General features: G+C 41.4%; 1 protein-coding gene across 4 annotated transcripts; it reads left to right on the top strand.

The window, feature by feature from the left end:
• Window positions 1–6,203: 6,203 nt before the first annotated feature.
• On the top strand, window positions 6,204–12,526 carry esd (esterase D/formylglutathione hydrolase). 4 transcript variants are annotated; one of them, XM_035408884.1, is made up of 9 exons: window positions 6,204–6,349; window positions 6,900–6,984; window positions 7,300–7,388; window positions 8,482–8,580; window positions 9,060–9,184; window positions 9,697–9,816; window positions 10,610–10,708; window positions 11,461–11,628; window positions 12,122–12,526. In XM_035408884.1, the coding sequence occupies exons 2-9, from the start codon at window positions 6,917–6,919 to the stop codon at window positions 12,200–12,202; spliced, it is 849 nt and encodes a 282-aa protein (XP_035264775.1). In that variant the 5' UTR covers window positions 6,204–6,349; window positions 6,900–6,916; the 3' UTR covers window positions 12,203–12,526. The 4 variants fall into 4 exon arrangements, with proteins under 4 accessions (XP_035264775.1, XP_035264776.1, XP_035264777.1 ...); XM_035408885.1 differs by having other exon boundaries at window positions 6,223–6,349; window positions 6,903–6,984; XM_035408886.1 differs by having other exon boundaries at window positions 6,250–6,349; window positions 6,867–6,984.
• The last annotated feature ends 48 nt before the right edge of the window (window positions 12,527–12,574 follow it).

The following is a 12,574-nucleotide window of genomic DNA, read 5'->3' as shown; positions in this document are numbered from 1 at the left end:
TCTGTTTGAACCAGGCCTAACCTATGTAATGTCTCATGAGCTAGGACTCCAACAGTATTTTCTTTGAGTGTTCTACTGTATGCCGCACATTACTCTGTGTAAAGGTTTGGGATGCTCTTCCCAATCAAGGGAAGTTGAGCCGCAAAATTTCTGGACTGACTGTTCAATTAGTTTCATATTTCTTTAATTACTGTTTACTGCTAGCCTAAAACTCCAGTTTGCCTACCAAGGCATACTGAATCCTGAATGGCTTAGGCTATTTGGAATTTTGACCATGAATTAAGTTTGATCTCTTCAACCGTACTGCACATAATAGGAATCGGTAACACCTTGACTTCAGTAATTTGTACGCGTGAAAGCTTGAACAGCGTTCAATTTCCCCTCTTAAAGATCGGTGGAAGATCATCTGAAGAATTCTTATCGGGTGCTGCTGCGGGGATTTAATATGGAATAGCTTCAGTTCCCTGCAAATGGAGCATTTGGCCTCAGGACACCGGGGTGCGTGCATTCCCCTTCGACAATGTAATCAGACCGTGTTGAATTTCATATTGAAATTCTAAAGCAGTCATATTTTAACTTTAAATGTAAGATTTGCGACGGGTGAGAAAGGAGATGGTTGAATATTACGTCTGTAGACGAAAACATAGGCAGATTTTATTTTTAAAACAGTGTTTAAACTGGAGTGCAATGAAAGAAGACGCTTCTTTCTATCCTCTGAATTTGGGCTTTGATCCAGTTCACTGGGGGGTTTTCACATCTCTGCAGTTTTATTTCTCTGATGTAGTTTCACTGGAATTTTTCGGAGATTTAAATTAATGGTAAACAAGGTTTGGAGGACTTTAGAAATGATAGGCGAAGGAGAGGGAGGCTTCTTAAATTCTGCAGGAAGTGATGTTCTGTCAAACAAAGACTGCACAATAGGTCCATGTACTTTGTCTCGTACAGCTTACAACAAGGTCAGACTCTGCATTCAGTGTGTACTTTTTAAATATTTAACAGCAAAGGGTATTTATAATTAATATATCATTTTTTATTTTTATTGTGATATAACTGCCTGTCCATTGAACAGTTTACATTTGTGAAAGTTTTCTATTATGACTATGCCTTGTAGAAACAACATCCTTTTCAATGTTCACATTCTATACTTTTTTCAATATAGGGTTAACATTACCACATCTGACCACTGTACTGAAGTAAACCAGCAGGGTTGTGTGCTTTGCAGGAGCACACAACAAAGCCTAATAGAGAATGGAACCTGCAACCTTGTGGTCTTCATGTCCCAGCCTTCCTACCCTCTCTCCCTTCCTCTCTCTCTCTCTCTCTCTCTCTCATCTCAATGCTACAGTGGTTATTCAGCATTAATATTAACCTGTCTTGGTGTTAGTCCTCCCATGTTTTTCTGCATTTCTCTCCGGTTGAAATTCCTGTTGAACAGAATTATGTCAGACAGATCCCCCTCACTCTTTCCCTCTCCCCCCCCCCCTTCTTGTCTTTCCACCCTCTCAAAAACACTTACACTTACATACAGTCTGTTCAGATTTTTCCCGTTTTCATTTGGCGAGTTCCTGAACTGTTCAAAGTTTTTATCTTTATTTAATAACCTTGGAAAATATGTGGGTCTTTTTGGATCTCCATTTATGTTTTGTTAAATTTTACTTGACAGTTTGGATGTGAGGTACTGTTCTATTTAAAATGATTGTGTGTTCTTTTGTTTGGTAATAAAGTGCAATAAAAATAAAAGTCTGTGTGCTGCTGAAAAATAAATATGAATGGTTTGACTTCATTCCAAATGCAGACAGCTTTTAAATGTAATTCATTTCTGAATTACAGCCTGATGAAGACAGGACAAGGTGGCACACCATTACCTTTTAACTCCTCAAATCAAAGGTTGTCAAACTTGGTCCCATGTATCCTGTGTATGCTAGTGTCTGTTACAATCAATCACTTGATCAATTTATGTTGCTATAAACATAAAGTTCTTTTTGTACTTATTGTAACATAATTCGATTTCGATTCATTGGCATTTGTTTTGGCTCTGTCCACATTTTTCCACAAATGGTTTGGTTTCAGTTACCTGTTCTCCACATTTTTAGTACTTTAGTACTTTGACTCTGCAGACTTCACATTTCAGGCTCTAATTTATGAAAAATATGTCTATGCTCGGCATTTTCTTCTCCCATTTATTTAAAGGCATACTATGCCCAGCTCTTGCTTGTCCACCTGTATGTGTTATTCCTTTTTTATTCTTTCTTTTTTCTTTGTGGGCTGTATCTGAAATGTGTATGGATAGTCCACAGTGGTGCCAATCTGGCTGGTGGCTGGTCAGCATTTAGTAACATTAGGAAGCTGCTGTTACTAACTAACATAATTCAATTATGTTTGGCAATGTAAGCTGGCTGGTCCAAGAATTTGCTATGGGTCTGATATTTTACAAAATAACATAACATTTAATCTAAATACATTACCGTTGTCTAGACTGAAAAGGGATAATATTAAAGATTAGACTTGATATACTGTAGTTTTTATACTAATATTAGCTTTGCTTGCTAGTTTGGTTTTATATAGTCAGATGCTGATAGTTACACAAACTTGTTTGCTTCCTTAATTGTGTCAGCAAAAGTGTCTGACTAAAAACCATTTAAATCTATTATAATTAGAGGTTGCAGTTACATTTTAATGAAAAACCAGCATAGACTGGAGTCCCCAACAAATGAGACTGAGAACACTCACCTTGTTCTCAACAAACTGTAACAGAAATATTCAATGTTATTGAAAATGTCCTTCTTTTTTCAGTGTGCATAACAAAATTCTCAGTTAAACCAACTCTGAAAAAGTTTATTTGAGTCCATTAGGGACTATATGTACTATATTACAGTTAAAATCAAAGTTGCTTTAACACTGAGTTACCAGAATAGCCAATGGGGAATCAACATTTCAACTTGCTGAAGGGGCTGACAGTCTTCCAATAGTCATTATTCTGGATAATTTCTAGTGCTTACACAACACCTTCTGTTGATCAGTAAGCAGAATGAAATTGGAAAAGAACTGCAGATAAAGAAATACTGCTGGGAAAAAACCACAGAAAACACTAAGGCAAACAGTGACAGAAAACAGGATAAAAGCACGGTGAAACTGAAGAATGCACCAGGGCCTTTTCTGTGGCACATTTCTCCCTGCAAGGAGAAGACTCGTCCCCTCTGACTCGTCTCAGTCTCTCTTGTAATTTGGCCCTTTGAAGAAAGGGCCTTGGAGACTCTCCACTCCTCCACCCACTCTTCACTGGAGTTATTTAGATGATCAAATTTCCTGATTTTCACAGGGAGAACATACATGTGTGTGAACATACATGTTTCAGAGTTACTGTTTGTCCATTTAAAATTAGAATTATTTTTAAAATCTTGATGCCTGACTCTGTGTGGGTGTTCATAAGGGAAACTAGAGGTTTAATAAATTCCTAACTCGGCCAAAGCAGAAGTCCGCAGTATCTGCGGTCTGTATTGGCTGTCTGCTTGCAGAGGTGAAGTGGGGAGAGAAGCATGCGTGACTGATAGGATAGTATACACCGCAGCAGAAGCCTTGGCCTGTTAAGCCATGTCATACAGAAGCCAGGTTTCCACAGTGTACTGCTGTCTGAGAGAAGAACTGAGAAAAAGAAGGGATGAAGGAGGGATGGGAGGAGAATAAAGAAACAAGACTATTCACTATTTTATTTTTTTGCATTCTTTCTTTTAAAAAAATATTGAATCCCAACGTGGGGCTGAACATGTCCAATTCCCACCCTAATTTGGAATGTCTAGTTAGCCATTTGCAACCACAGCCTCATTCATGCAAGACCCACTGCTGATTTGGGAGTGTAGACACCCACTGTTCTCCAACAAAAAACACGTGGTGTCACCAGCCTGCTTCTTCTTACATCACATCCCTCAGCCAAGCTCACATACAGTGGAGTCGGAGGAAGACCTTTCATATGCGGCTTTGGCATGCAGTCCACAGGCACCCGATTGACCAGCAGGGTGTTGTTAGAGAGGGGTGAAGAGTGTGTTAGAGGAGGCTGTTAGAGCGTGGACCCAGGGCTGTCTTATCCCAATGGGCTACGCGGGCTGCTGTCCAGGAGCCCAACACTTCAGGGGACACAGACCAAATGTGAAAATGTTAAAAGTGTTATTAATAAAATAAAGATATTTAAAGACAGGCTAAGCAATTTTTGTCCTTTTGGCATTCCAAAGTATTAGCGTGTCACCCTGAAAAAAAAATGTGGGGCTCGTTGCAATTGCTTATTTTATCCGACCTTGTCTCCTCGGTCCTTGCCTGACCTGGAAATCGATCGAAGTCCGCAATCTTCTAGGACATTCCAGCCCATTAAATTCTCTTTGAAGGAAGTAGGAGCAAGGAGCTAGGAGGTTCCGGGAGGACACTTGAGCAAGGAAACACGAGCGCATCCTATAAATGATCAACCTGTGGATCTCCCCATCTACCATTTCTGTAATTGACGAGCCCTCAAACTGATGCTTGACCAAACAAGGATGTTCCAATTTGCCTATAATGTGTTTCCTCAATTCCTATGCCCTCACATCCTTTCCTCACTTCCTTTTGCACACATGTGCACACATACACACACACACACACACACACACACACACACAATGTGTTTGCATAGCTAAGGAGGATGAAACTGTGGACAGTGTACAGGGCCCAGCCTGTGCAGTATCACAAAGGCCCTGTGTATCAGCATGTCTAACACAGATGGCGGGGTTTCAGCTGTCCAGCTGAACTATAAAGGAATAGTATGTGCAATGTGAAAGTATGTGCTACCTTATCATGCTCTCATCCTATACCGAGACAGGAATATGTCAGCTACCACCCAAGTCTCTGGGCCATTCCATGATCTTTCAAGGGCCACACCCAGATCACACTCAGCTGAATTCAACAAAATTTTTATATCTCTTCAACATCACAGCAGAGCAGTCAATTCTGTCATATATCAGCGTTAATGGCTAAGCAGAGGCCCATAAAGTGGGCAGCCATCTTTACCGTTATTACTATTGCCACAGTGCCAAAGCCGGTCCAGCCCTGTCATCATCTCCTGTGACCCCCCTTTCCCTCATTTAGAAGAGCTTTCCAGCATGGGTTACAGACGAGCTCCTTGGCTTAATCAAATAAATCTGAGTACTGAGATTCTGGGGATCTGATAGCCCCCATATCAGCACCCCCTACAAGTAGGGCCCCAGTGCTCTCCTTTTCCACTCATCTCATCCAGCTAAATCCTGTGTTTAGTGTTGAAAGGAAAAGCAACAATGTGACTGCCTGTGGCAAACTCAGTCTGCTCAACGTCTTTAGTCTGCAGACATCTGAAATCTACAGGCTCAGTACAGCCTGATGTTCAACAGCTTGATCTACTCCAGTTGTTTTGCTTGCATTGTCTTGTACACTTCTGTTGATATGCAATGACTATATATAGTTTTGACTATATATAGATATAGAATTTTTAAATTTTTAAATTTTAGTTTGGTTGGGGGTCCCCAGTTCAAAAGCAGTTGAAAAAATTAAAGCCTGTGGTATTCAGATGAAATTGTTTTGTACCCCGACAGCAAAAAAAAATGCAAGAGGTATTGGTCATTTGAGGGCCACGTTTACTGCATAATTAAGATGGATACTGCATTTTACAGTTCAACCAATCAGACATTCAACCATTTTGTGGGCTGCCAATCAGAAGAACGTGAGGTCAATATCAGTACAGAATAAGCACATAGTACACCAGCTCTGTTTACCAATTACATACTTAGTATCAAAAGGCAATTTTTATTATTTTCATGTGAAATTTGTCAAAGTATACACCTTTATCTTGTCTTGTAAGGGGAAAGGTGACTGCACATGGTCTGCAACACATTAATGCTAGCCTATGTAATTTCCATTTAGTAAATATAGCTGGATTTAACCAGTGTATAACTCCTGCCCCGAGTCAAGCGCACTCATCAATATTATTTGCTAATGAAATATTATTATTTGCTAATGAAATCAGCACAATGTTTCTTTCTTTCAAGCGAAATAACCATTTGATTCAGGAACACTTACATCATTTTGTTTTGCCAACATAATCTACCTTGAAGAGCGCCGCGATTTTTAATGAAATTGTTTTTTTTTTTTTTTTAAGTTAAGTTAACTTCACCTTCATCTCTTCTCAAACTGCGCCACCTGCCGTGCGTAGTGCGACGTTTCATTACGTTGCAGAGGGGTGTGTCTTTAAACGTGATTACGCTGATCCCGACGTTCTCTGGACCCCGGACTCGTGCAAGTGGATAAAGCCACGAAAGATACTTTTATTCTACACATTTGAAACGTGTTAAAGCAGGTATGTGCGAAACTGCACAAAAGCAGCGACACGTGTAACGTTTATTTGACTTCCTTTAATTCTCATATCTGCAAAACCGCCCCATTGCACGCACGGTGTAGGTTATGCTTCGCTAGGAGGCTAGTTGGGCGTGCAAAGCGATATGATTATAGCGCACACACCAATAATATTGAGCACACTGATTTACCTGAAATATTTTTCTGGACGTCTATTCAGGTCTCAGTTGCGCTGCCTTTATTTCCAAAGTAAGTACTGACTGGCAGCTTGTGTGTTATTGCATTCGCTTATATCATTACACAGTTTCAGTTAACCGCTACTGCTGATACATTTAGTCATTTGTGAACTCTTCGGTGTAGGTTACTGTATGTAATAGGCCCCGAGCAAGTTGGGAGTTAACTGTGGAGTGACAGCTATCGTGCTATTTTTGTAGCCATGCAGCTACGATTTACTGACTGACGTTTAGCTGTTGTTTAGAGGCAGAATGAAACAACTCATGTTGCGGAAACGATTCCGACAGGCCTGTGCAATAAATCGGCCGGTTTTTCCCTAGCAGAAGCAAGCAAGGCAATGGCTCTGACCCAAGTTTCGTCCAACAAATGCTGCGGGGGGTTCCAAAAGGTGTTTGAGCATAACAGGTAGGCTACGTTACAGAGCAGAGCGGTAATCGGACATATCGTAGGGTCTTATTTTCACTCAGTGGTTGGAATCAGATTTCAATGATGTAGATGCCTTCCAGTCACAAAAATTCCAATGCTCTGGCTTAGACAATGTACAACTCAATTTCTAGGAATCCAAAAACGCTGGACGTTCATATGCGATATTTATAGAGAGTTTTAATGTATAAATTTAATATATAAATATGTATAGACATTTAACCGGTGTAATCCTCTAAATTTGGTTTATGGAAGTAATAACCGAATAGCTTGGATCTTCTGATGAATTTCTTTCAGCTCTGAATTGAAATGCAGAATGAAGTTTGGCATCTATCTCCCGCCAAAAGCGGAAAGTTCGAAGTGTCCCGTGTTATACTGGCTATCCGGTGAGTTAATTCAAATTTAGCTTTCCAGTGTAGCGTACGGGTTCCAGAAAGGAGAGAGAGACTGGACTACTACCTTGCTTCAAGAAGGGAAAAAACCCCGCGAAAGAGCAGTCATCCAGGGTGCATCAATGCAGAACAAAAGCTCAATGCATCATTTTGAAAATTTAAAAGGGAAAGTATCTGTAGCAGTGCTGTTTAAAAAAATCCAAGACAGTCCTTGTGTTAAAGGTTAAAACACCTTAAGATTTATTAAGGCTGAATGAGTACTGGATTTGTAATCATAACGGAGTACCTTGGATTCTTTATAACATTGCTCAAGAATTGTAGAAAAGATTTGATTTATTTGTGTTCAAACCAAAACTAATTTTGTGAATACTCCGCTTTACTAATTAAAAATATTCAGCATCTGGGATATACTATATTTTGATCTGACATGACGTGAGTGTGGGAGTTGAAGCTTGCTTCTGATACACTGTGCGTCTCGGGTATAAAGTTATTTCAAATGCTGGGCTGTAGTACTCGTTGGTTTGCGTCAGGGTATTCACAATATGGAAATTCTGGGCCAGTGTAAATAAGTGATGTTTGTCTGGCCATATTGGCCTTTTCCAGTACCTCCCTGTTTTACATTAATGCACAAATTCAAACTGCAATCAAGTTTCCACATTTATTGAAGAACTTTAGGAAGGAATAATGTAACAAATTTTATTTGCGCAATAAAATATTTCAACGTGTTTATAGTTAAACAATGAGCATGAGTCTAGAGAGGTACTGAGCCTCTGTATATGATAAAATAAAAGTTCAGATAAAGGTTCAGATGCCTGTGTTTCGGGTATGATATGAGCATGACGTTTTCATTATGAATACAGCATCAGTGTTGGATCAAATATGGCCCTCTGGTGCATGCTTGTTGTGTAATCACATCGGCCATAATCGCTGCACTCAGCCGATGCCGATAAGTTCGTTTTAAGCTATCAACTATTCGACTGATACCAGCGTGGCCTTGATATTATATTCTGTGTGCAATTGTGCGAGTGTGAGTTAGTGAGCGCGTGCGTGCGTATGTGTGTGAAATATCCGTTTCTTTGATGCGCAGGGTTGACATGTACGGAGCAGAACTTCATCACCAAAGCTGGCTCTCAGCAGGCTGCTTCTGAGCATGGCCTCATCATCGTTGCTCCAGATACCAGCCCCCGTACGTGAGACCACGCCCTCTGCTCAGTGAAAGTCTTTCTCAGTCCTATTGTCCCTTAACAGGAAAACCGATGTCGAATTTACACCTTGATACACAGTGGAGCAACAAAATGTTTCCCAGAGATGATGAAATAGAGATACGGTGAGGTAACGTCAACCTCCTAATAGAGAACATTGGAGTTCCACCAATCACAGACAATGAAAGAACACACTGTGACCGGTGGAAACCTGGCTATAACTGGCCCCCTGCAGATATTACCAAGGAAGTAGGCAGAAACTGTTTGCAAATCACTATCATTGTTCTTTCGTTTTTCCCAGCTTACTCCATGATTGGTTGAGACCCTCTGTTTTCACCAGTAAGGTGACATCACAACTGTATTGACTGTCTTATTTCTATTTTGTTATCCCCGTTGTTTCCTGGGAAACCTGAAGGTGATCCCTGCCCTTCCTTTAGCTGTTCCTCCCTCTCTGTGCCTCCAGGTGGCTGTAACATTGAGGGTGAGGATGAGAGCTGGGACTTTGGCACGGGGGCGGGTTTCTATGTCAATGCCACCAATGAGCCCTGGAAAACCAACTACCGCATGTACGCCTATGTCACGGAGGAGGTGGGGCCTTGTCTCTGCAGTCAGCTTCCATGTCACAGTGTTACCTAGCAACCAAGATTGTGCCGAGACTCATTTGTCTGTGGGAAGTGATATCTGAGGGGTAGGTCTAACAATTAGGGAGGATGAATTTCCATCAAAACTGACATGTCAGTGGCCATATTGGTTGATGCCGATACCTCTCTGTTGTACATTAGAGAAGAAATGCAAGCCTAAAGTCTCCCCATTAATGGAAAAGGTAGCCGAGCTCAGACATGAGTTTGGGTGGTAAAAATGATAAAAACATAATAAACGAGGTTCCAGTGACTATGATTAGGCTACTCATTGAACATGCCACTTCAAACAGCCTCATAAACATATGCTTGCTTTCAGCTCTTATCAGCCAAGAACCTTTGCGTCTGTACTAAAGAGTATAAACATGTGCATCTCTCTCACTATCTCCCCTCCTCCCCTCCCTCTTTTTCTCTCCCTCTCTCTCACTCCCTCTTTCTTTTCCCCTGTACTCCCTCTCGCAGCTCCCTCGCCTGATCAATGCCCACTTCCCTGCTGACCCAGAGAAGATGTCCATCTCGGGCCACTCTATGGGGGGGCACGGGGCTCTGATCTGTGCCCTAAAGAATCCTGGGAAATACAAGGCAGGTCTGGTGATTGCGGTGGGAGGGGGGCAGTGGGACATGCCTCTAAAGGCCCATATTTGTGTTTTTAAAATAGAAATGTCTGTGCATGTGCCGCTCGTTTGGAGCTGTACACCCAATAGCCCCAATAGTGATGTAATCATGCCAGGATGCAGATAAATCAGTTAATCAGTGTGACTCCACCAGCCGTTTGTGCAGTGTGTGAAAGCAAACGTACTCACAGTGAACTAGGAGCACTCCAATTAAAAAATAACTGTGGGGGTGAGGTCTATGGAGGAACAGGTTTATCCTTTGCTACGCCTAAATATTGCGTAGGAAATTCTTCTTAAAGGAACCGTGTTTTTCACAGATACACACAGCACCCTTTCATTCCGTTTCAGTTTCTGATGAAGTTCAGTTTTAGAAGTGCTGGCAGAAAATCCGTGGGATAAGAAAGAGCATGGCATGTCTCCTGAGATAGGACAGAGCGCGGAGGTTCCTTCAGTTTTTCATTCAGAATGCCGTATCCCCGGAGATCATAGAACCAATTTTTTTAATAACCAGCTGGGAAACATGTATTATTGCATTATTGCTTTTAGGTGACTGTTTTAATTTCAAGGTCTTGCAGTTTTTAGTTTTATTTTACATCATCCTGTTTTTTTTTTTTTTTTTTTTGAGTTACTGCAAAGTTTTTTTTTTTTTCTATTCACTTTAGGCTACCAAATTACGTATGGCAGATATTGGGTATGTTAAAGCACTGTTGTTGTTATTGTTATCATATTGCTAATGCGTGCTCTTTCCTTCCTCCCGCCAGGCTGTCTCTGCCTTCGCCCCCATCTGTAACCCCATGCAGTGCGCCTGGGGCCAGAAGGCCTTCGGTGGATACCTGGGGTCTGAGAAGACCGCTTGGGAGGTAGGGAGACCAGTGGAGGGCGTTACAACACTGAGGCAGACTCACCAGTGCATTTGGACATTAGTAAATAATTCAGCTGGGGATACAGATCGGTTTAACAAACAAAAAAAAACTATATTGGATGAGGAGAACAGGCCGTTCATCCCTTCTAGAGGCATCATTTCGCCAGCCATCTAGAGCAGTGGTATTCACTCTTGCCCAGAGAGAGGTGGCTGTTAAAGCTACAGTTGGTAGCTTTCTCAACAGCTGCAAAGTTGTAAAAACATCTTGAAAATCAAAACATTAGCTAGCATAATACATTAACACTAGCTACATCTCCTTGACAAGCAGGATTATAGACTGGCATAGCTAACTAACGCTACACTAAACATATTAGCTCCAAGAGTCCCGGTGAAACAACAGAATCAATGTTGCAGAGCTCACCGATAACGCAATGAAACATTTTCCATTTAGTCACCCTGTTTGGTAGCTAATGAAGTGATAGCTAACATTAGCAAAATATTTTTATACATGTCAATTGTTGAACAAGGCTCCCCTCTGACCCAGACTAACAGTTACCTGATACACCTATCCCCAATTCGGTACTCCACGGGACGTTTTATAATGCTGTCTGCTGTTAGAAAGGTCCAATTGTAAAACATCCAGCAAGGCTTTCTGACACACCTAACCTGAATTGCTTCAGTAAATACCTGGCTGCATAAATGTATTGTATGTAAGCTGGCATTTTGGTTAGTTTGGTTATTTTGCGGCAGGCTTACGATGCCACGGTTCTGGCCGGCTCCTACTCCGGTCCCCAGCTAGACATCCTCATTGACCAGGGTCGTGACGACCAGTTCCTCTCTGCTGGACAGCTGCTGCCAGACAACCTGATTGCTGCCTGCACTGAGAAGAAGATCCCTGTGGTTTTCCGTCTGCAGCAGGTGAGAGCTGCCCCCTGGTGGCAGAGCAATGGAATAGCCGCAATTGTGCTTTCCCCAGGTGGTGGAGGGAGGATGTTTCAAAATCCAATGCTATAAGCAATAGCCTGGTTGTATTAACTAGGATGAATTATGCATCACACCAGTGCACCTCTTTCTGTTTTTTTCTGCACTGTTTTTGATGTAGGAAACAGCGTCTACATTTATATTTTTGGGTAGAATTACCCTAAAGTGTTAGCGATTGTGTTATAGTGAGTACTTACATGTATGGTTGAGCATTCAGAAATGTTTTAGAAAAATCAAGAATCTTAGCCTCACTGCTCTTGTTGATGAAATAATTTGGCTTTACCACTAGCTTTGGATTTCCAAATGATTAATTACCCATTATTTCTGGGGGAATCCGATGAGAGGACATTACATGAAATCCCACTCATCAGTATTTACTGTAATAGAAATGTGTATAATAGGAGTTTAATATTATTATTTTGTTCTCTAGGGCTACGATCACAGCTACTTTTTCATCTACTCCTTTATCAACGATCACATCAAGCACCACAGCAAGTACCTGAACGCGTGATGTCACACTCATGTGACAGCAGTGCTGGCCTTTTAAGTGCCTTCATTGCACAGTCCATCTCCATGACACTGATTGCAACATCATTGGTTCAGTGGCAGTGCCAGAGTTTGAGGGGTTAGTGATGGGCATTAAGGGCTCTAGAATGCACTCTACCTGGCCCATGGCTGAATTTTCTAATTAACTGAACTCTGGCCAATCCGATTGCTCATTTGCTGAGCATAGTGATTTGATTGTATGGAAATTGGCAAAATCATATAGTCCTTGCCCACCACTAGAATTGCCTGGCAATTATGTGCTCCTAAATAAAACTTTGTGATTGGTTAATATTGTGTGGTGTCATTTTCGTGTTGTGCTGCTGATTGGTTGGTATGT

Source organism: Anguilla anguilla, chromosome 3 (genome assembly GCF_013347855.1).
Source record: "Anguilla anguilla isolate fAngAng1 chromosome 3, fAngAng1.pri, whole genome shotgun sequence".
Classification (NCBI taxonomy): domain Eukaryota; kingdom Metazoa; phylum Chordata; class Actinopteri; order Anguilliformes; family Anguillidae; genus Anguilla; species Anguilla anguilla.
The sequence above is the reverse complement of the archived record's forward strand: the minus strand, read 5'-3'. Positions and strand labels throughout refer to the sequence as shown.